The sequence below is a fragment of the Canis lupus genome, chromosome 9 (assembly GCF_011100685.1).
Source record: "Canis lupus familiaris isolate Mischka breed German Shepherd chromosome 9, alternate assembly UU_Cfam_GSD_1.0, whole genome shotgun sequence".
NCBI classification, from domain to species: Eukaryota; Metazoa; Chordata; class Mammalia; order Carnivora; family Canidae; genus Canis; species Canis lupus.
The window spans coordinates 7,017,022-7,036,827 of NC_049230.1; the positions used below are offsets into that span (position 1 = coordinate 7,017,022).

The 19,806-nt window shown below is 58.8% G+C and overlaps 1 protein-coding gene across 2 annotated transcripts in view; it reads right to left on the minus strand.

The window, feature by feature from the left end:
* Positions 1–16,529, minus strand: part of TTYH2 (tweety family member 2) — a 36,559-nt gene extending 20,030 nt beyond the window's left edge. The window contains exons 1-3 of one of the 2 annotated variants that reach the window (XM_038546708.1): positions 16,355–16,529; positions 8,965–9,137; positions 4,103–4,214 (exon numbers count right to left, since the gene is read on the minus strand). In XM_038546708.1, coding sequence (XP_038402636.1) covers positions 4,103–4,214; positions 8,965–9,137; positions 16,355–16,483 — 414 coding nt within the window. In that variant the 5' untranslated portion in view covers positions 16,484–16,529. Of the gene's footprint in view, positions 1–4,102; positions 4,215–5,685; positions 5,801–8,964; positions 9,138–16,354 lie in introns of those variants that run through there. The other variant, XM_038546709.1, reaches the window with a different exon arrangement.
* Between the last annotated feature and the right edge of the window lie 3,277 nt (positions 16,530–19,806).

Below are 19,806 nucleotides of genomic sequence, written 5' to 3' on the forward strand. Positions count from 1 at the left end.
CGGCTTGTCCCTGGTTCTTCCAAGCTGGTGAAGGACTAACAGATATCAGAGAGCAGGGATGCTCCGGGTTGGGGAGCTTACGGCTTCACGCAGAAGGAAAAGACACACAAGCAGATGCCCTATCGCCCCAATAAGCTCTCCTTTCAGCTCAGTAAGGTCAATGCGCTTTATAGCCATTGATCCAAAAGGCGCTAGTACCACATGCTGAGATCAGAATATTTTTATGTTCCTATTATTACAGATAACGGACTTCAGAGCAAAGGGCTGCCACAAGTGGTCTGGGAACTTTTTCTGCAAGACGACTTTTCCTCCTTCCATAGCTCTACAGTTTTAACTTCTTAAATCTTTCCTTGAAAGATTCTAAGAAAAAAAAAATTAAAAAAAAAAAAGAAAAAAAAAGATTTTAAGATCGAAAGATTCTTAAATCTCTCCTTGAAAAAAACGGAAGCCAATAAACATCTGCCAGGCCCTCTTTTCCCCTCTTGTCGTCCTCCCAGAGGAAACAAACAAATTAAAACCACAACATTGGGATCCCTGGGTGGCTCAGCGATTGGGTGTCTGCCTTCGGCCCAGGGTGTGATCCCGGGGTCCCGGGATTGAGTCCCACATGGGGCTCCCTGCATGGAGCCTGCTTCTCCCTCTGCCTGTGTCTCTGCCTCTCTCTCTCGGTCTCTCATGAATAAATTAATAAAATCTTAAAAAAAATAAAAAATAAAATAAAATCACAACATTGACCTACATATAGCTCCCTGGTCCCCACTCCACCCCGGGTCCTTAGAGGGTTACACAGAGCTCCCAAGAGACAGGGCCGCCCTGGAGTTGGGGCAGAGTTCTCCTCCCTGGGGAAGAGCTCTGTGAGCAAGCAGGTGTCAAATCTCTTGTCCCCATAGGATGGAAGAGTGGTTCTCCAGGTGTGGTCCCTGGACCAGCAGCAGCAGCAGGGGTGACCAGATATAAATTCTCAGCCCTGTCCCAGACCTACAGAATCAGAAACTCTGGGGAGGGCCCAGTGATCTGCAATCTGCATTTATCAAGCACTCCAGGGGATTCAGATGCAGGCTTCAGTGTGAAAACCCCCAGGGCAGGGGCACCTGGATGGCTCAGTGGGATAAGCCTGACTCTTGTTTTTGTCTCTGGGCACGATCTCAGGGTTGTGAGATCTTTGCTGGGCAAGGAACCTGCTAGAGATTCCCTCTCTTCCCCTTCTGCTCCATCCCCCAACCCCTCTCTGTCAAAAAAAGGAAACCCTCCAGCAGAGGAGGAAGTTTCTCCACTTACTGAGGTTTTCTAGAAGGGCAGCTGTACCAGGGGAACGAGGGGTGGAGCCTGTGCAGGTTTGGGGGAGGGCCCTAGAGAGAAGGGCTAAACCGGAACACACTAGCTTCCAACCCTGCGCCAGGAATGTAACCTCTCCTGTCCCAGATTCCTCACCCAAGGGCTGCCCACAGGCTTACTGCTGGCTCTAACACGACAGTCCCTAGGAGCCACCCTGGCCACTGGAACATGTGGCTCAAATCTGAGTCAGCCAAGCTCACGGGGCCCTTATGTTAAGCTAAGACCCCGAGGGGTGAGAGGAACGCCTGGTTCCCTGAGTGAGTCACTGGAGCCCAGGCTCCCCCTTTACTGCAGTAGGGGAGGTGGATGGGGGGCACTGGGCCACAGAAAGGTCCCAGCTGGCACTCCCAAATGACCCTTTATGAGCTCCCCAAATCAAAGTGTGCAGGTGATCCAGTACCCTGTTAGGCCTGCCTGAGCCTTGGGTAGCACCCACCCCCCACCCACCCCGCACTGGGGCCCTCAGGGTGCAAGAGCACAGGGTGGAGCTTCTGGTCCAGGAAGGAGAACCCTGGTCCACCTCGCTCTGACCTGTGCTCCAAGTCCTGCCTTCCCCAGCCCCCACCAACCCAAGCCTCCTGTCTCCTTCAGGGTAATTAGAGGAACATACATAATTACGGTAATTATAATAATGGCACGCATTGTCACAGCCACTCCCACTCGGGGGGCTTTGTAGATTACCAGGCACTTTCATTGATATTATGTCCTCGAGCATCCTTTCCCCCCGTGTTTGTTTGGTCTTCACCCCTCGAATCTGGGGAGCCCTCCAAAATCTGCTCCCTCCCTTGCAGCTCTCAGGACCGGGAGTGTTGTGTGCCCACCTCGAGGCCCAAACCAGTCTCCCAGTGAGGCCCCAGAGCCCTGCCTTTCCACTGGGAGCAAATGCCTGGCCACCCAGAGGAGGCAGGCTGTGATCATCGTCAGGATGGAGGCAGTTCCTAACTGGCTGGACCATCACAAAACCCTGGGACTCTGGTCATCGACTTTCAGGAATGGCGCAGAGAAGACGAGGGGCTGATGTCCAGGGAAACACAGAACCTTTCCCCTTGGGAACATGGGAGAGTTTGGAGACGTGCGGCTTGCTGTGCAAGTCCACATCTGGCCTGGAGCACTCAGCCCTCAGGGCAGATGGGCCAGTCTGGGGGCTTGTTCCAGCTGCCCCCCTGTACATTCTCATCTTACGGGATAAGGACACAAAGAACCCAAACTCTCCCATCAGGATGGCACTGGGATTCTCTCCTCGGTCCCTGGGGGAGACAAGGGCCATTCCTTATGGTGGTCACAAGTCAACCAGTGCAGGTCATGGCTCTGGGGCTTCCCCAGGCAGACTCTCCTTTTGGGGCTGGGTTCCTCCTCTAGGGGGTCTGGTGCCGGTGGGTGGAGGGAGAGCGGGCGGCAGGGCCTAGAGGCAGTAACCACCAGAGCCCCTTCTCCACCAGGGCGGAGGGGCCGGGAGGGTGAGGCCCCCATGCCTCCAGGGCTGCCCAGGCCTGTTTGGCCTCGAGGCCACCTTCAATGCCCCATCCCAGCCACCCCATCCTCACCCTATAGAGTGGCCTCTGCCCAGTGTCTGGATGACACAGTCTCCCAGCGATGGGTACCAGCGGACACAAGGGGTGACGGACAAGTGCTACAGGACAGGTGTGTCCCGATTTGGCATGGGACCCTCCACTCCCCAGAAGGGCTCTCTCTGAGGCCAGACGCACTTCAGCGGCCTTCCTGGGTGCGAGGACCAGCAGGGCTGTCTCTTTAAGAAGCGCCCCCACCTACCCCCAGGGCTGCTGAGGGATTAAGGCCTTAGAGGAGCTTAGGGAGAAGGAGGGGCAAAGAGGTCGAATCCTCTTCTAGCAAGTACCAGGGCAATGTCCAAATGCTCTGGCTGGGGCTGGACTTTGTGCTTGAGGCTGCCCGATGACACAAACTGGCTATTTGCTGAGGTCACCCCCCCCCGCCCCGTTGGGGTCCAGAGGGGATGGGGAACAGCATGGATATCCAGGGACTGGCTTCCCTGAAAATTGCCCTTCGCCTTTTCCATTGGGGCTTTTCTAGGGGCACGGGGTCAATCTGGAAACAGCCCAAAACACCTGCCATTTATGGTGCAAGTGACAAGCATCCGGGGGGCCAAGAGGCCAAGGTCAGTGTTGGAGAAAACCCTGGTAACCCTGCTTGGTGTCTCACTCAGGCCAGAGGCCCAGCAGCGTGGCTCCTGCCCTCAAAGGGCAGCACTTCCTCTGGCCAGACCACACAATCCTCCGTCCTGAGACCCCAGTTGGAACCGGAGTCTGGAGGACACCTCACCTCGCCACCCCTCGGGGTGCCTTAGTTGGCTCTGAAGAGCTTCACGCCTTGACATCTTCTGGACCCCATGATACTCCCTATACAGCATTTGAAGTGAACACCATGGGGTGGATTTTCACGTTCAGGCTCCCCTTGGACAAATGGGGAAGTGCTCAGCCCTCCTGAGGTCAACAGGGCTGGATTCCACGGCCGCCACCTAACCCCCCTGCCACCCTCCATGTCCCTGCTGGACCCAGCCAGCCTTTGTCCTTTGGTCCTCACCCGTGTCCTCACCACCCCTCCCTGCCTGAAGGGCAGAAATGGCCTGTTTACTCCCAGCAGGACCAACTGCAGCCCCAAGGGGAGGCCACCCCGCCCTCCCCGCCAGAGCCAAGCCTGCTGGGATGTGACTGGGGCCCTTGTTCTGAGCACACTGACCTCACGGGCTGCACCCGGCCCGGCCCGGCCCGCTGCCGCCCATGAGCCTTACCAGCGCGTCTATCCCGGAGAAGGTGTGGTTCGCGTTGTCCAAGGAGTAGATGAGCTGGTACACGCCGTCGTTGGTTTCGCTATTTCCATAGAAACCGACACCCACCGCAGCACTGCAGGCAAGACCCCAAACAAAGTTAGAGGCGACTCCCAGAGAAAGTTGTTAAATGAAAAAACAAAAAACAAAAAAAAAAAACCTGTATTTTTTAGAGCAATTTTATTTTATCATAAGTAGCCATGATCAGCGTGGAGCCCAACGTGGGACTTGAACTCATGACTCTGAGATCCAGACCTGAGCTGAGATCAACAGTCAGGTGCTTAACTGACTGAGCCCCCGGCCCCAGGCGCTCCTAGAGTAGTTTTAGGTTCACAGCAAAGTTAAGCAGAGGTACAGAGATTTCCTATATACCCCTGCTGCCCTAACAGCCACCCCACTCCCGCCACTCCCCACCACACCGGTACATTCCGCACACTGATCCACCTACACCGACAAGTCAGTATCACCCAGAGTCCACGGTCCACCCTGGGGATCACTCTTGGGCTCGTGCATTCTGTGGGTTTGAGCAAATGTAAGGCACGTCTCCACCACTAGAGTAGCCTACAGAGTAGTTTCCAGGCCCTAAAAATCTGTGCTCCACCCCCCCTCCCCCACAACCCCTGATCTTTTTACTGCCTCCAACATTTCGCCTTTCCCAGAACGTCATATGGTTGGAATCCTATAGTTTGGCGCCCTTTCAGACTGGAGTCGCTCACTGAGTGATCTGCATGTAAGGCCTTTTCGTAGCTAAATACCTCATTTCTCTCTAGCACTGAAGAATATTCCATTTTTCTGGACGGACCACAGTTTATTTACCCATTTGCCTGCTGAAGGGCAGCTTGGTTGCCTCCGAGTTTGGGTGATCATGAACGAAGCTGCCATAAATACCCATGGAAAGTCGGTTATGGACTACGGAGCTCTTTCCTGGGCTGTATGGGAGGGAAGGGAGTTCTGGAAGGTGACCCCGGTGGGGGGGGGGTAGAGGTGAAGGTTCCTGGCCAGGTTCCTGGCCTGGCTGGCTAGCTCTACAGAACATTTCCTTTAGGCGGGGAATACTACTACCGTCTTCCAGTCCAGCAGCTCCAAAGGGGAGGGGGCTGCTGGCCTGGCCTTTGGGATTCTGCGGCAGTAGGTCTGGGAACTGTACCTCTACCAGCTCCCAGATGACTGTCATCGGGAGGCTCGAGGACCACCAAAGTCTCTCCTGAAACTTCCAGGAGCTGGGGGACCCCACTTCCATCCTCTACCCTTTCCTTCGGCTTCCCCACAGCAGCCATGAGGCGGCCTGCTGTACTGAAAACTTCCAGCTGGGAGAAAGTTCCTTCTTACACTGAGCCGAGGCCCACCTCCTGGCTCCTGACTGTCCTTGGGGGCAGCCCGAAAGAAGCCTCCAATTCTGCGGGATGCCCTTCCGACATCAGAACGCGGCTCCCCGTCCCCCTTCCCTCCTGCCATCCGGGTCAGACGCATGTCCTCCAGACCCTGGTCCACGTCACCACTGTCCACCACGTTCAAGCCCCTCTCCGACCGGTCACTGTCACTCTTACACGTGGCCCCCCCGTGAGGCACCCACAGCCGGTGTCCATCCAGCTCCGTGCACTGGGGGCCAACCCTGGCACCCCCTCTCTGCACCGCTGACCCTGTGGCTCTACAACCCCCGTGGGGTTCCTCGCGGGAACTACCACTGAGCCCAGCCTCTCCTGCTTCCTGTAGCGCTGCGCTGGTTTCTGTTTTGTTTAAGCAAAAGCAGAACTTTCAGTCTATCCCTGTGAAACTGCCATCTAGTTGGTTTTCGTCCAACATTCCAGCCTGGACAAATCATCTCAAATCTCGCCTACGTCATCTGCCTTGTTTCATCTGATGCGCACCACCGGGGTGATGGTGGGCGGGGGGGGGGGGGGGGGGGGGCGGGGAGCAGGCATCTGGAGGTTCACTAAGCAGCCTCCTGAGTCTTCACCCAGAACACTAACTTTAGGGAGGGCGGGGGTGGGCGACGAATGCACACGTGCACACACTCGCACGTCTTCTTTTCTTGTTCAAGAGGGAGGATCTGGGATGGAACCCCCGGGGGGGACGTTTTAGAGAAACCTCCCCCCCGGGGGGTGCTCAGCCCTGAGCTCAGTGTTTCTTGAGAAGTGGTGCGTGGACCACAGGACGGAGTCGCCCGGAGCGCCTGTTATCATGCACGCACATGCGCTGGCTACCGTTCGGCATCCTGCTGTGTATTCTGTGCCTCCAACCAGAATGTTCAACTGGCTTTGAATCCACTTAGCTGCACCACTGTCCAGTCCCTGCTTCTCCGCAGCACTCATGGGGACCACACGTCCAGCTGAGATGCTCCTGCATGAGATGTACTGTAGCTCTATGAGCTTCTATTTAGTGACTTTATTATTTTATTATCATTATTATTTTTTTATTATGCTCTGAAAAAATACCTCGTTTGCTCCTTGCTGTTTATAACCTCCACTGGTGATCTGTGAGCACACTGTCATGATCTAGTGTTTTCTGAGGATTCAGCATCCAGCCAAAGCCTTTCCATCCCTAGCCCTGTTTTTGAGACCGGAGATATTCTAATTTTCTGCCTTCCCATAGTCTAGATTTATCGGCGCTGGCCCAGGAGGGCACCAAGACCAGAAATTTCCTGGACCAGAAATTGCTCTGGCTGTTTCATGAGGGACTCCCAGCCCTCTCTGGGAGTCACTGGTCCTACTGGGGCCACACAGACCATTCTGGTGGAGGGAAAAGACAGGATAAATGTGGTGGTGGCTCTGCCCATCTTTCCCCGTATAAAATCCTGAGCTTTCCTCCTATCCCTCTGGCCATTTTGGGAACCTGCGGTTGGTACTTCCTCTTATGGGTCAAATCTCCCCTCTTCTTACTAACAGAGCTCAACTCGATCTCTCCCTCCTGATCATCCCAATGTCACCTCAGATCCCTCTACTTTTACCTCTTCTACTCCCCTTCCCCGACCCTCCCGCTCAACTCCTTCCGATCTGAGCACAACTCCAGAGAAGGTGACTGGCAACCCTTCCACTTTCTGCTGGTCCCCCAAAACCCTTGTAGCACCCCCACCCTAGCCCCCCTCACCTGCTCTCTCTTCTTTCAGTTCCTTAAATGTTCTGGGCTCCCTCCTGCCACAGGGCTTTTGCACACACTCCTCTTTCTTCTGCCTGAAGTATCTCCTCCCAGCTTGCCCCCTACCCTTGCCTGGTCCCCCTGTGGATCTTGGTGTCCATCACTCAGGAATGCCCGACTCAAACAGGCCATCCAGCTACGCTTGTTCCTTTCCTCTGAACTTATTCCCTAGTTTACTCAAATTAAACAAATGTGTGATTCTCTGCCTCTCTGACCAAGAGCCGCAGAAGGCAGATTTAGGGCCTGTGCTGCTTACCGCTGGCTCTCGCTTGCCTGGTACAAAGAGCATGTAGAATTTTGAAGAATGAATCATGCCACATGCATTCCTTCTGTTCTGTTTTCCTTAAACGGCCGGTAATTATTACTTATTAGAACGGACCTTCCAAAGTCATTCTTACTCTCCTAAAGTTTTCTTCGGTCATTTGCCGTGTTTTTGAAAAAAAATCTGAGTTCACACAGAGAGGGCTCACTGTGTAGTGAGCACAACTGGTGTCTCAGCTGTCTCCTGCCCCCCCTGCTCACCCCCACAGCAGGAGGCTTTTATTCCAGTTACTTGGTGGGAGCTCCTCTCTGCTGGGAGTCAAGACTCGTCTTTGAACTCCTGGCTTAGAAGTCTTTCCTTGTTGTTTATGATTTCGGACCGGCTGCATGCCCCCACCCCCACCCCCACCCCAGAACCCAGGCCTAGTGCTCAGCACTTTGGCATTGCTGCTGCGCTGCTTCCGGTTGCTTCCTACCCTGGCTTCAGGGACCCTTATGCTGCAGGCAGGACAGGATGTGAGCATGCTCTGACGGAGAAGAAACCGCAGATGAAGTGAGGCCAGCAGCCCAGGCGCCCTCACTCCCAGGCCACTGCGTCCTGCCTGCCGCTCGTCCTGCTGCCCAGTCAGAGAGCTAAGTCCCGCTGTGGGTTCTTGGATGCAATGGGGCGCTTAGCAATGAGGGTCTCTACCCCAAAAGAGTGACCACCTCCAGGAGCATCTCAGGGTGGATCTCAGGGTAGATCCAAGGCTTTTGGAAAAATCTGTTGCCATGAAAACAAAAAAATACAACCAACTCCCCAAAACGGGGCCAGCATATTTTGTGGGTACTGCCTGGGCAATGTGGGCTCTTGCATGGGGTTAGAAACCCTCAGGGGCCACCCAAAGCAAAGAAGGCCCAGCTCATGGCACTAAGAGATACTGATCTCTTGAGAAGATGGAATTGATGTAGACTGCAGTCGAATGTTTTCTGACCTCGCAGCTGGGAAGGTCCCAGGATGCAAACAGCAGACACCCCCTCTGTGCAGGAATGCCATCTGGTAAACTGCTCAAGGTGTTCCTTGTGGGGCCGCCAGGCTGAACACGACTGCTCAGGGCAGAGGTACACTAGGGAGACCCCATCACCACCCCCATGCATCGGATGCCTGTTGCTTGGCAAGAACAGGGACAGATTTCACCCTACGGAAGGCCCTGCCATCAAGGTACCTGGGGGCTTGGTCAGGAGAATGTGGCCGGGGAGCAGATGAGCCACTTGGGGTTGGGGGTGTAGTGGGGGCTGGCAGCAGAGAGAGAGGAAAGGGCATCAGGGTCAAAGACTAACCACCAGCAAGACCCGGAGGGTCAGGCCCACACAAGCTGACTTTTCCATCTGAGGGCACAAGGCCTGCCTCGACCCCTTGCACGCGGAGCCCCGGGCAGAGGGACACTCACCAGCAGATGAGCCCGGCCACCACCGCCGTCCAGGTGACACAGCACGGGTTGCGCCGCTTGGTCTGCACGGCCTCGTCCTGTCTGCAGCAGCACACGCAGACCACGTAGGCCGCGAGGAAAATGAGGTTCAGGCCCAGGCAGATGGCGGCCACCAGCCCCAGCAGCAGCAGTGACTGAAGAGAAGAGGCTCGGTGTCAGCACTTGGTCCCATGGCGGGGTTCGAGAAGCGCCCCGTCCGGGGGCCCTGAGCTCCCACTGGGGCTGTGGCTGTCCCCCCTCCTCCCCTGGTTGAGGCTCCTGGCCGGACACAGTGCCTGGCGCTCAGGCCCGGCGGGCAGAGGGACGGGAGGACAGGTGGATGCCGCGTGGACGGTGGAGGCCGGGAAGTAGGAGCAGCTCGAGGCTGGGTCCTGGTGGGTGGCTTACACCCCTGCATGAAGCCACAGACCAGGCCCCGCCCCATGGGCCTATCCGAGCCGTTCAAGAGACAAGGCAGGAACCACCCGCTGGCGGTGAGGGCTGTGGGTGCTGAGCTGCGTGGCTGGGGGCAGACAAGGGGAGGGCCGTCCCCAAGGGTCCGAGGGCCGTGGGCTCCTGGAGGACTCCGGTTTGGGCAGGATGTTTTGGAAGCTGAGAGGAACCTAGGACAGGGCCAGGAAGGGAGGCCTGGCGCACCTGCTTCCTCCAAGCCTCATTTTAGATGCTGGGGTCCCTCCCGGGGAGCGAGAAGCCAGCTCTGTGCTGGAGAGGGTGGGGGGGAGTCAGAACATGCACTGTGGGGTCCCATTCACTGCAGCCACAAAGGGAGAGCCATCCCTTCCCCGCTTCCCCCCAACCCTGGTGCCGGTGGTAGCAGCAAAGCCCCCAATTCTTTTTTTCAGCCCCCAGTTCTGAAGGGGGCAGGAGGTGCTGTCTCGGGCCAGCCGAGCATCTTGGGGTCCTGCAAAGCGAGCTGCTGTCAGGACGTCCGGAGGCAACCCCCAACCCCCTTGCCCTCCAGTCTCTCCATTCAGCCAGATGGACGCCAGATGGCACGAGGATCGGTGGCCACCAGCCAGGCCGGGACCTGGCTGGCAGCCTCACCCTGCTCCCCACGTGCTCCCGGGCAGTCCCCGGGCCCAAGCCCCCCAGCACTCTAGTGCGGGCTGTTGGGCTGGGAGCCTGTTGCAGGGAACCCAAGCGCTGCTGGTGGCAACGGGCAGAGTCGGGCAGGTGCCGGGACCTCCCGGTCTCAGGGGGAGACCAGACCTGGGTCGGACGGTGCACACACAGGAGGCAACCCTGCCAAACAGAGGTGGGCCTGCAGTCCTCAGGCCAGGGCCATTTTGGGGGGACGGGCAGACCCTCAGTGGTGGGGCACCTGCTGGGCCTGCCCTGTCTTGAGGTCTGCGAGGCCCCGGGTTGGCCTTCGGACCTGATTCATTCTGCTCCTCTGACCATCTGGACCTGTGGCTTCTGAGCCTCATGGACAAATGGCCAAAGTGGTGGGGACAGCCCAGAAGAGGGCCAGAGGGATAGCTCATTTGGGAGATGGTGGAGGTATCGTAGCAAGAGCTTCACCTCCACCTGGGATAAATGTCACGGGTACCGCAGGACCTTGCCTCCTTCCCTCAGCCGCATGGATGGCCTCGTGGACCCAAACACATCACTCCTGCTGAAGTGTCCCCAAAGTCCTCATGGTGTGGCCAGGCTGGGCTCCCGGCCTGGACCATTCGGCCTGTCCTGTGACTGAGGCAGGAGGCCCCCCTCCCCATCCGGTGAGACAGTGAAAAGGAGCTGCCACCTGGGCGCCCCCCAGCCCATGCCCCCTCACTGGAGAGTGCCAGGCCAAGGCGAAGGCGGCCAAAGAGGACGGGCGTTAGGGGCCGGCTACTCAGAGTGAAGTTCATCCGGCACATAGGGACATCTCTTGGAGCGCTGAATCTCGTTAGAAATTCAGGGTCTCAGGGCACCTGGAGGCTTAGTCGGTCAAGTATCTGCCTTCAGTTCAAGTTATGATCTCAGAGTCCTAGGATCAAGCCCCACGTAGGGCTCCCTGCTCAGCGGGGACCCTGTTTTTCCTTCTTCCTCTGCTGCACCCCCTGCTTGTGCTCTCTGGCTCTATCTCTGTGTCAAATGAGTAAACGCAAAAAATTTTTTTTTAAATACTTTATTTATTTATTAATGAGAGACACAGAGAGAGAGGCAGAGACACAGGCAGAGGGAGAAGCAGGCTCACTGCAGGGAGCCCAATGCGGGACTCGATCCCAGGACCCCGGGATCATGACTTGAGCCGAAGGCAGATGCTCAACCACTTGAGATGCTCAAGCCACCCAGGTGTCCAGTAAAAAATCTTTAAAAAGAAAGAAAAAAAGAAGTGCAGAGTCTCAAGCCTCGTTCTGGACCCTAGTGAATCAGAAGTGCATCTAGAGATGATCCCAGGAGACCAGAGTCCCACTCGAGTCTGGGGAGCACTGATGAGTGTCAACAGACTTTCTCAAGCCTTTTCCAGAAGCTTAACATTTCTTGACACAGACCTGCTCAGCAGAGCCCGGCTCTACAGGGCCTCCTCTACCCGAGGAGAGGACAGCAATGCCACACTTTGTCCTGGCCACCCCCGTGCAGGCCCCTGAGGCCCCTCTGCTAAAACCCGGGGTTCCCCTGACCAATCTGCAAACCACCGGGCAACGTGCCTCCCCCACGAGCCACGAGCCGGCAAGGCCACGCCTGGTCATCCACCCTACAGAGAGGAGGCTCGTGTTCCCCACACGACACACACGCGAGTGTCCACGGCAGCTTCCTACAGTGGTCCCAGCCCCAGAGCAGGAACGAACAAGCGTCCACCAGCCGGAGAACAGACACACAGGACGCGCTGTGGCCCGAAGCCCTGAGCTGGAATACCACGGAGCCGCAGGAAGAAAGCCACAGCCACCACGGGCGGCGGATGGTCTCAGGCCCGGAGGGTGGGGGACGCAAGCCAGGCCAAGCGGCAGACACAAAGCACCAAGTCAGAGAAGGGCACCTACAGTGAGTGACGGGTGGGCACAGGAGCCACCCCTGGTGGGGATGGCCCTGGAGGGGGCTGTGAGGGGCCCCTAGGGGGTGGGGACGGTCTCTCTCATGCACCAATTCAGGTGCACACTTCAGGCTGTGCACTTTCCTGTAAGCGGTTCCTGATGAAACAAAACAAAAAAAGCAACAGAGACCCAGACAGACCTTTTGTGTACATTAGAGCGTGGGCAGCATCCAGACCTCCTCCCAGCTGGTCTGGACAGTCCCAGTCCCAGTCTTTCCCCAAACAGGAAAAGCCACGACTCTACCACGTGTCCCACCCGGCAAGGAAGCACCTCCAAGGAGCAGTCTAGATGTGGCTTGGTGACGTTTCAGTCTCCCCAAAGCACAGCCAGCTGGTGTCCTTGGTCTGTGCGGTAGCTCCCCTGCTTTCTGTTCTCAGAGCCCGCTCGGGCCCCTGCACCCCGCCCCTGCTGCAGCCCAGTCCCAGGGGCAGGGCCTTCCCAGCCAGCCAGCCAGCCGGCCTCAAGTAGGTGCACATCCCACATTCCCATTTGGGAAACCCAAATGCAGGGCCCTTTGGTTCGCAGTTTGCCTCCAGGACTCCCCCATGGGGTGCTGGGTGACGGGGGTGGGGGAGCAGGGCGCAGAAGGAAGGGAGGAGGGAGGAGCTGGAGGGAGGAGGGAGTGGTAGCAGCAGAAGTGTCCCCCCCCCCTCCCTGCCACCTGGGTGTCACCTGCCAACATCTAATAGGCAATTATTTTCCTGCCCCTAATTAACACTGCAAGCCCCTGTGGGTGTGGCAGGTGGGGGGGGGGAGAGCAAACTTCCCTTCCAGAGGGAGCTGGGTGCTCTGCTCACCTGTCCCCTGCTGACTGAGCCTGGCAGGCAGGTGCCCACCCCAGGTGTGCCTCCACCGGGCCAGTTGGGTGCCCCCTCCCTGCCCTGCCCAACACTCAGCCCACAGCTCCACCGCGGGGCTCGGCCTCCAGCCTCTGACCTCACTGAAGTGACTTCAATTCGTTCTGGTTTGCCACTTTGTGATGAGAAACCCAGAGCAAGAAACCAGGCCCAGGCTGGGGCAGCACTCTGGGAACGCTGACCCCGAGGGACTTCTGCACTCGGGGGAGGAGGTGGTAGCCTGAGACCCCCACCCCCCATCCCAAGAGGTCAGGAGACAGCTAGAGAGGGGGTCAGCCTAGGGGTGAAGCCACAGGGAGGGGAGCTGGAGCCCTTGGAGGGAGGGGTTAAGCCCCCCCCCAATGGCCCTCCAGCAGGGGAGAGGGGTGCAGCGTGATTGTCCGATGACCATGACTCAGTGTTCAGGCGGGATGAATGGGGCTTCCTCATCCAACTTGGGCTCCTGGGCTGGGTTCCCAGCCTGGCCTTTCCTCCTGAGACCTGCCCCCAAGGCAGGGGGTGGGGGGACCCCAGTGGTGCTGGGGCTAGCCCCAGCCTGTCGGCTCCCCTGGCCTGAGGACACACACTTGGGACTCTCTGCGGGAGCCTAGGAACGGAACCACCCAAAGTTAACGCATGAAAATACATGTCTAAATGTAAAAAGTTAAAAAAAGTCTCTATCTCCTCATGCATGTCCCCAAAGAATGGCTGGTCCACGAAGCAGGGAAAGACGTGGGACAGGAAGCACACGTGTGGCTCTTGCACTTTGAAAGAGGCAACCGTTAACATCTGCACAGCCTTCTGGAGCTTACTAAGACATTTCGAGTACATTAGTTCATCAGCGCCTGGCCTCCCTGTAATGGGGGCGGGGGTGGGGGGCTGTGGGGAAGCCGGAGGAGGGAACTCCAGTGGCTTGTTCTGGGAAAGACACAGAGCTGAGCTCAGTGGTTTTCTCCAGGAAGAGCCCCTGCTTCCCCAGGAACGTTCTGGGAGCTGAATTTGCTCAGATTATTCCAGGTCACCAGGCGAGCTGCTAGTCTGTCATTTCCACTCTTCTAAAACCACCCCCCCTCCCCTGCTTTTTTTCCAGATCCCTGCACAGCTTTTCCCTTCGGAGCTTTCCTCCAGGCCTGCACCTGCCTCTTTCCATCCCCACACGGTCTTTAGTTACGCACGCACGCACCGCACCACAAGCCGGTACCGTTCACTTGGACACTTGGGGCGTGATCAGAGTTCATTCTCTGATCGCTGTCGGGAGAAGAAAGTCTCTTCCTTCTGTATCACCCCGAGGAGTACTGTCCTTGGACACATGACTGAACCCCAAAGCCAGCCCGTCTCATGGTTTGTATCCCTGGGTCCTACTACGTGCTACGGGACCCGCTACTAGGTACTTAGCACGCTGCATGGAGCATCTCATCGAACACTTGCAGATGAGGGGAGTGAGGATCAGAGAGGTGTGGACGCCTGCCACGACACACAGTAAGTGGTAAAACCAATCGGGAGTTCAACCCAGACAGCTGGATGGCCCAGCCCCAGCCCTACCTACTCAGCTGCTGGAGCCTGGAGCCGAGGCCCTGGCAGCGCTGGGCATCACGTGACCCTGAGTCTGGCACAGCATTTGGCCTTCATCAAGTTTGCTAAGTACTCAGATGACTGACAGGAGAAGGTGCCCATCCATGGCGTTAACTGACCTGCCACGTGGGAGGAAGGGAGTTTTCGGGAGAGACCCACGGTCAGACAAATGGGCGATTTACCCAAACAGGAGCCACGTCAAGCCAGACTCCGCATCCGGGCCCACTGCAACCACATCCCACTCAGGGCCCTCAGGAGGAGGGCCGGGAGGGGCCTCCCAGGGTCGGGCTGCCAGGAGCAGTGGCCCACGGGAAGGGGATGCCCTCTGGAGTCATCTGATGCCCAGCACAGTGTGCCAGCGTCTACACGGAGAGGAACAGGGCCGGGACTGTGAGCGGGTCCCTCTGGCTCAGCTGCCACCTCTCCAGGGGATGAGTGGGGGTGGGGAGGTTCAGGCCCCGCCAGCCACAGCTGCAGGCTGGACAGGTGCTGTCTCTGGGGCCATCGAGGCAGGGGAGTGCCCGGCCACCACCCCTCGCACATCTAGAGGTGTTCTTGACTCAGCCAGTTTGGATTTCCTCCCTAGGAGAGGAGAAAATTATGGTTGGAGACCCCAGGTACAGGATCTAGGGCGCAGGGTTAGAAACACAAACACACACACACACACACACACACACACAGCAACAACACAGCTGTCTCAGAAATCATATCCGCCTCTTTTCATGCATTCATTGGGAGCGGAAGATTCCCTGGAGCTATCCCCAGGCGGCGGCATTCTCAGGGAACGCTGACTTCCTCAGGCAGAGCTCGGGAGAGGGAGGGCAGACACGGATTAGGAGGGGGCCTGGCCCGCCCAACCGCCCCGAGACAGCAGGAAGGGGTCCTCATTCTCCCCTCTTTCTGGAAGGGCAGGCACCTTGTGCCTGCGGCCTGAGGGCCACCGGGACACAGGAGCTATTATTAGACTCCCTGTCCCCGGTGCACTGCAAGCCCCGGGCCGGGTCAGGGGAGAGGCAAACAGCTGACACCCGGCTCAGCCTGCAGAGACTCAGCAGAGGCCCCCGCTCCCGGACCTGCGGGGTGGGGCAGGTAGAGGCCACCGGGGGTCAAAGTCCCAACACCTCAGCGTTGCTCTCATTGCTCTCAACACGTGGGCTCCCTCCCGGTTTTTTCAGCTTGAATCTTTGACCCAACAGTGCACTGACTCAGCTGGGCCACAGGGGCCCGAGCAGGCTTGGCCAGACCCGAGCATCTTTAGCTCTGCCCCGGCTGCGAGGTCCGGGGAGCCCCTCCCCACCCAGGGGAGGACAGACGGCAGAGGGAAGGGCCCGCAGGGCGAGGAAAGGGCAGAAGCGCAGGGCTGGGGGGAGTGGCTGGCCCAGAAGCGGGGACCCCAGGGTCCAGGGCCGTGCAGCTTCCCCCCCGGGGGGGTGGCCCCCAGCCCCGCCGTCCAGGAGGGGCCCAGGCAGAGGTGCGGGCGGCGGCTCCCGCCCTGCAGGCAGGGGCTGGGCAGGAGGGGGCTGCGGAGTCGAACTCGGAGAACAGCTTCTGCTCCAACTTCTCCCCGGCCACGCACCCCCGGAAAGAGCGCGCCCGTCTGGGGACCCGAGGCGCCCCTGGCATCCCCACAGCTCGCGCCGGGGACCCCCCCCCCCCGGCTCCAGGCACGAGGGGGCACGAAGGTCCCCTCCCCCGGCGCTCGGCCCCCGCGCCCTTCCTCCCGGTTCCCCATCGCTGGCAGAGCGCCCATCTTTCCAGCTTCCCCGGCCCACGAGGTTCCGGAGGCCCGAGGCCAAGCGTCCCGGGGGAGAAAGGGACAGGGGTGACGAGGCTGCGGGGGAGCGTAGGGGGCGGGCCGGCAGGGGCTCGGGTGGCGCGGCGACGTGGGGCCCCGCCGTGGCCGGGGTCCGCGCGGCGCGTTCTCACCTCCCGGTAACTCTCATCGCGGGGGTTGAATGTGCTGTCCACCGGCTGCAGGCGCAGGCCCAGGTGCGGGACGCTGTGCAGCCACGACACCCACCAGGGCGCGACGTACTCCACGCGCGCGGCCGGCATGGCTGTGCCCGAGTGCGCCCGCCTGCTGCGGCCGCCGCGGCTGCCCGGCCCGGGACGCGCGCCCCGGCCCCGCCCCGCCCCGCCCCGCCCCGCCCCGCCCCGCCCCGCCTGCCCATGCCCCGCCCACCTCGGGCCCCGCCCCCAGGCCAGCCCCGCCCATCCCACCTCAGGCCCCGCCCATTCAGGCCCCGCCCCCTGCCCCTCCCGGGCCCGACCCGCGCCCCGGGCGCGCCCCCGGGCTGCAAGCAGGGGCGGGGACCGTCCTCGCGAACCCGCAGAATCCAGAATCCTGTTTTGGATTCCCTCCTTGCCCCGCGGTCGAATTGAGGTGGGAGGAAAAGGGAGAACTGCCCCCAACGCTCCTGTTTCTCCCCGGCCGCCTCGAGGTCCCGGGCTTCTCGTTGCTTGTTCTCCAATCAGGAGGTAGCGTGTCAGCCCTGGCTTGAGGGGCGACGCGGCCGCTCCCAGGGCTTCCAGAGGGAAGTAAGTTGAGAGTTTGGGGACTGCCCAGAGCAGCAGCCTGCCCCTGGGTCGCTGGTTGTAAATTCACTCTCAGTCGTTTATGGAGCATCCGCTGTGCAAGCCACGTGGCCTCAGAGAAGTCAGATGTGGATCCGTCCCGGGAGCGCCCAGTGCATCCGCCCCGACCGCTAGCTGATGCTGCTTTGGAAGCACTGGGAGCTGGGGAAAGCGCTGTGATTCTTCCTGGCAAGCGGCCCGGGGCGGGCCTCCTGGAGGAAGGGGCCCTCCAGGCTGGAGGGAGAGGAGGAGAGCCCTGGGAGTGCCCGGAAAGGCTGGCCTTCTCGGGGAGACACGAGGCCATCCACAGCACACATTTACTGAGCACCTACTATGTGCCAGGCACTGAACAGGGCAGATGAAAACCCTTGGCCAGGGGTACGGTGCTTGGGCGGCCGCGCACTTGGGCGGAAAGCAAAAGCCGAGCAGGGTCAGCGGACCAGGATGCGCTTGAGGGCAGCTGCTGATCCATAAACTCTTGTGGATGCCTGGCCCTGAGTATGCTGAGCACTCACAGAGGCCCCAGGCATGAAAAGGAGGTTCTGGAACTGCAAACAGCAGTGGTGTTATTGGGGCACGGCAGGGGGAGGAGGCAAGGAGAGGTGAGGCTTGAGACAAGGACAAGGTCAGGGTAAAGGGACACCTGAGGTCTAAGTGGGGGCGGAGGAGTTAGGGGTCCCCAGGGATTGGGCTGGAGTTGGACACAGTCTGGGGGGTGATCATGAGGGTCAAGGGCAGCGACGTGGCTGAGAAAGGGGACTCCAGAGAAACTCCTGAGTTTTCAGCTCCGGGGAGCTGGGTGTGGTGCCCTGAAAAGGTGGCTGCCGGAGGAGGCGTGGACCACAGATGTCCCTACCAGGACCGCTACCAGAGGTCCAGGGGCCAGGAGAGGGATCCCCACTTGTACTGGTGGTCCCAGTTCCCTGACCCTGACTGCGGCTGGCTCATCATCTGCGCATGCCCAAAGCTGAGCCGCTGAGGGGGCCACAGAAGGCCCTAGACCCCTCCTTTTCTCATAGGGTTTTTCATGAATTGAACAAACTTTAGCTGAGCACCGTCTCGGTTCTAGGGAATTCAGTGACCTACGAAATATCTGCGTTCTTGTCTGCATGGGGTCTGGAGCTTACCAGGGGAGGAAAGGCAGCTCTTCCCCCCAGTGATGAGCTACTCATTGCTTTCAGGTCTGGTGTTGGTAACAGGGTGTCCTGGGCGAGGGTTCTGCGTAGAGACAGTACATTATGAGATCGGGTGGTGGGGGTGTAAGGGTGTAGAAGGGGAATCAGAGGCTGAGTGCCCCCCTCCAGGGCAGTGGTGTAAGAGGGAACTTTTCCTTGTGATGGAAACAGAAATTCTGATTGCAGGCGTGTTTATACAACTCTAAGTGTTTGTCAAAAGTCATAGAATTGCACACCAAGAAGGGTGAATTTCACTGTAAATTTTGCCTCAATAAACCTTACTTTAAAATAAATACCTTTATTTATTTATTTATTTATTTATTTATTTATTTATTTATTTATTTATTTTTAAAAAGGAGGGGCGGGGGTGGGTGGAGATAGGCAAGGGCCATTTCCCCCAAGGGCCTGGTAAGGATTTTGGTCTTTGAAGCCGCCTGCAGAGGACAACGCATCTGATGCAATGTCCTGGGAGCCCCCTCAGCAGGCGAGCTTTGACACCCGGCATGACGATGCTGCCCTGGCACCTCCGTGATGGGCCCTGCTTGGTGCCACATGCACAGTCTCCCCTCCTGTCTCTCTCCCTGTGGACAGCACAGAAGGCCCCAGCTGCTGATCCTGCCTCCTGAATGCGCCCGGAAGTTTGGGGATTTGGCATTCCTCTAGAAGATTAGAGTCACAACAGTAGCTGTAAGCCTGCAGGGGAGGGAGGGCAAGATACCAGTGGGAGGGTCTGGCTCCTGGGAGCCGCTGGCCCTGGGGATTGACCTTGAACCTGGTACAGGGGAGTCCTGCCCAAGGGGGTGGGGGTTGGTCCCAGAGAAGGAGGAGGTGGGGCAAGGGGCAGGCCTGCACACAGGCTTGAAGACAGACCACCAAGGCTAGCCTTCAGGACCAGCGCTGCAGCCAAGTGGGTGCAGCAACCAACACCCAAACCTGCTCTGCCAGTCTGCACCCAGCCAGACAGTGATCCTTCTGGCTTCTTCCCCAGAGGCCTGCTGACCTAGGCAGGCGAGCCTGCGGAGCAGAGCAGAGCAGAGCACAGGAGCAGGAGACCTCCTGGGACTCTTCACGGAGCTGAAGTGGGAACAGCACTCCTGCCCCTTCCCAACCAGCCCCGCGGCCCACACCTGGCCACTCAGCCGGTGTGCAGCAGCACTGGGCTCACCCGGGCCGACAAGCGGACCTCGGCAACTGCTTTGGCCACCTGAGGGCTCAACATCTACCTGGGCACCAAACCAACTTACTCAGAACGTCTGCGGTCAGCCTTGGCCACCGTGGCGAATTTTGAGCAAGCGCCCCAAATGGCTCCAAGGCACCAGCCAGGGCTGAGAACCCCGGCAGGAAAGGGTGCCTTCTCCAGGCACGGAGGCCAGACACATGCCGCAGGGCTTGTCTCCTAGGAGCTGGGGCCTGTCTCTGCACAATGTGCCGGGACAAAGGGAGCCCAAGTGGCAAGCCTTCCCTCTCTGCCTGGGAATCTCCAACACCCAGAGAACGGGGAGGCCTGGAAGCCACGGAGGCCGCTCCATCCTGGGTGGGTCGCTGAGCACCCTGAAGAGACCCACGCCTCTCACGACTGGATTCAGGTTCCCTTACAGCCTTACAACTTCTTTAGGAGAAAAAAAAAAA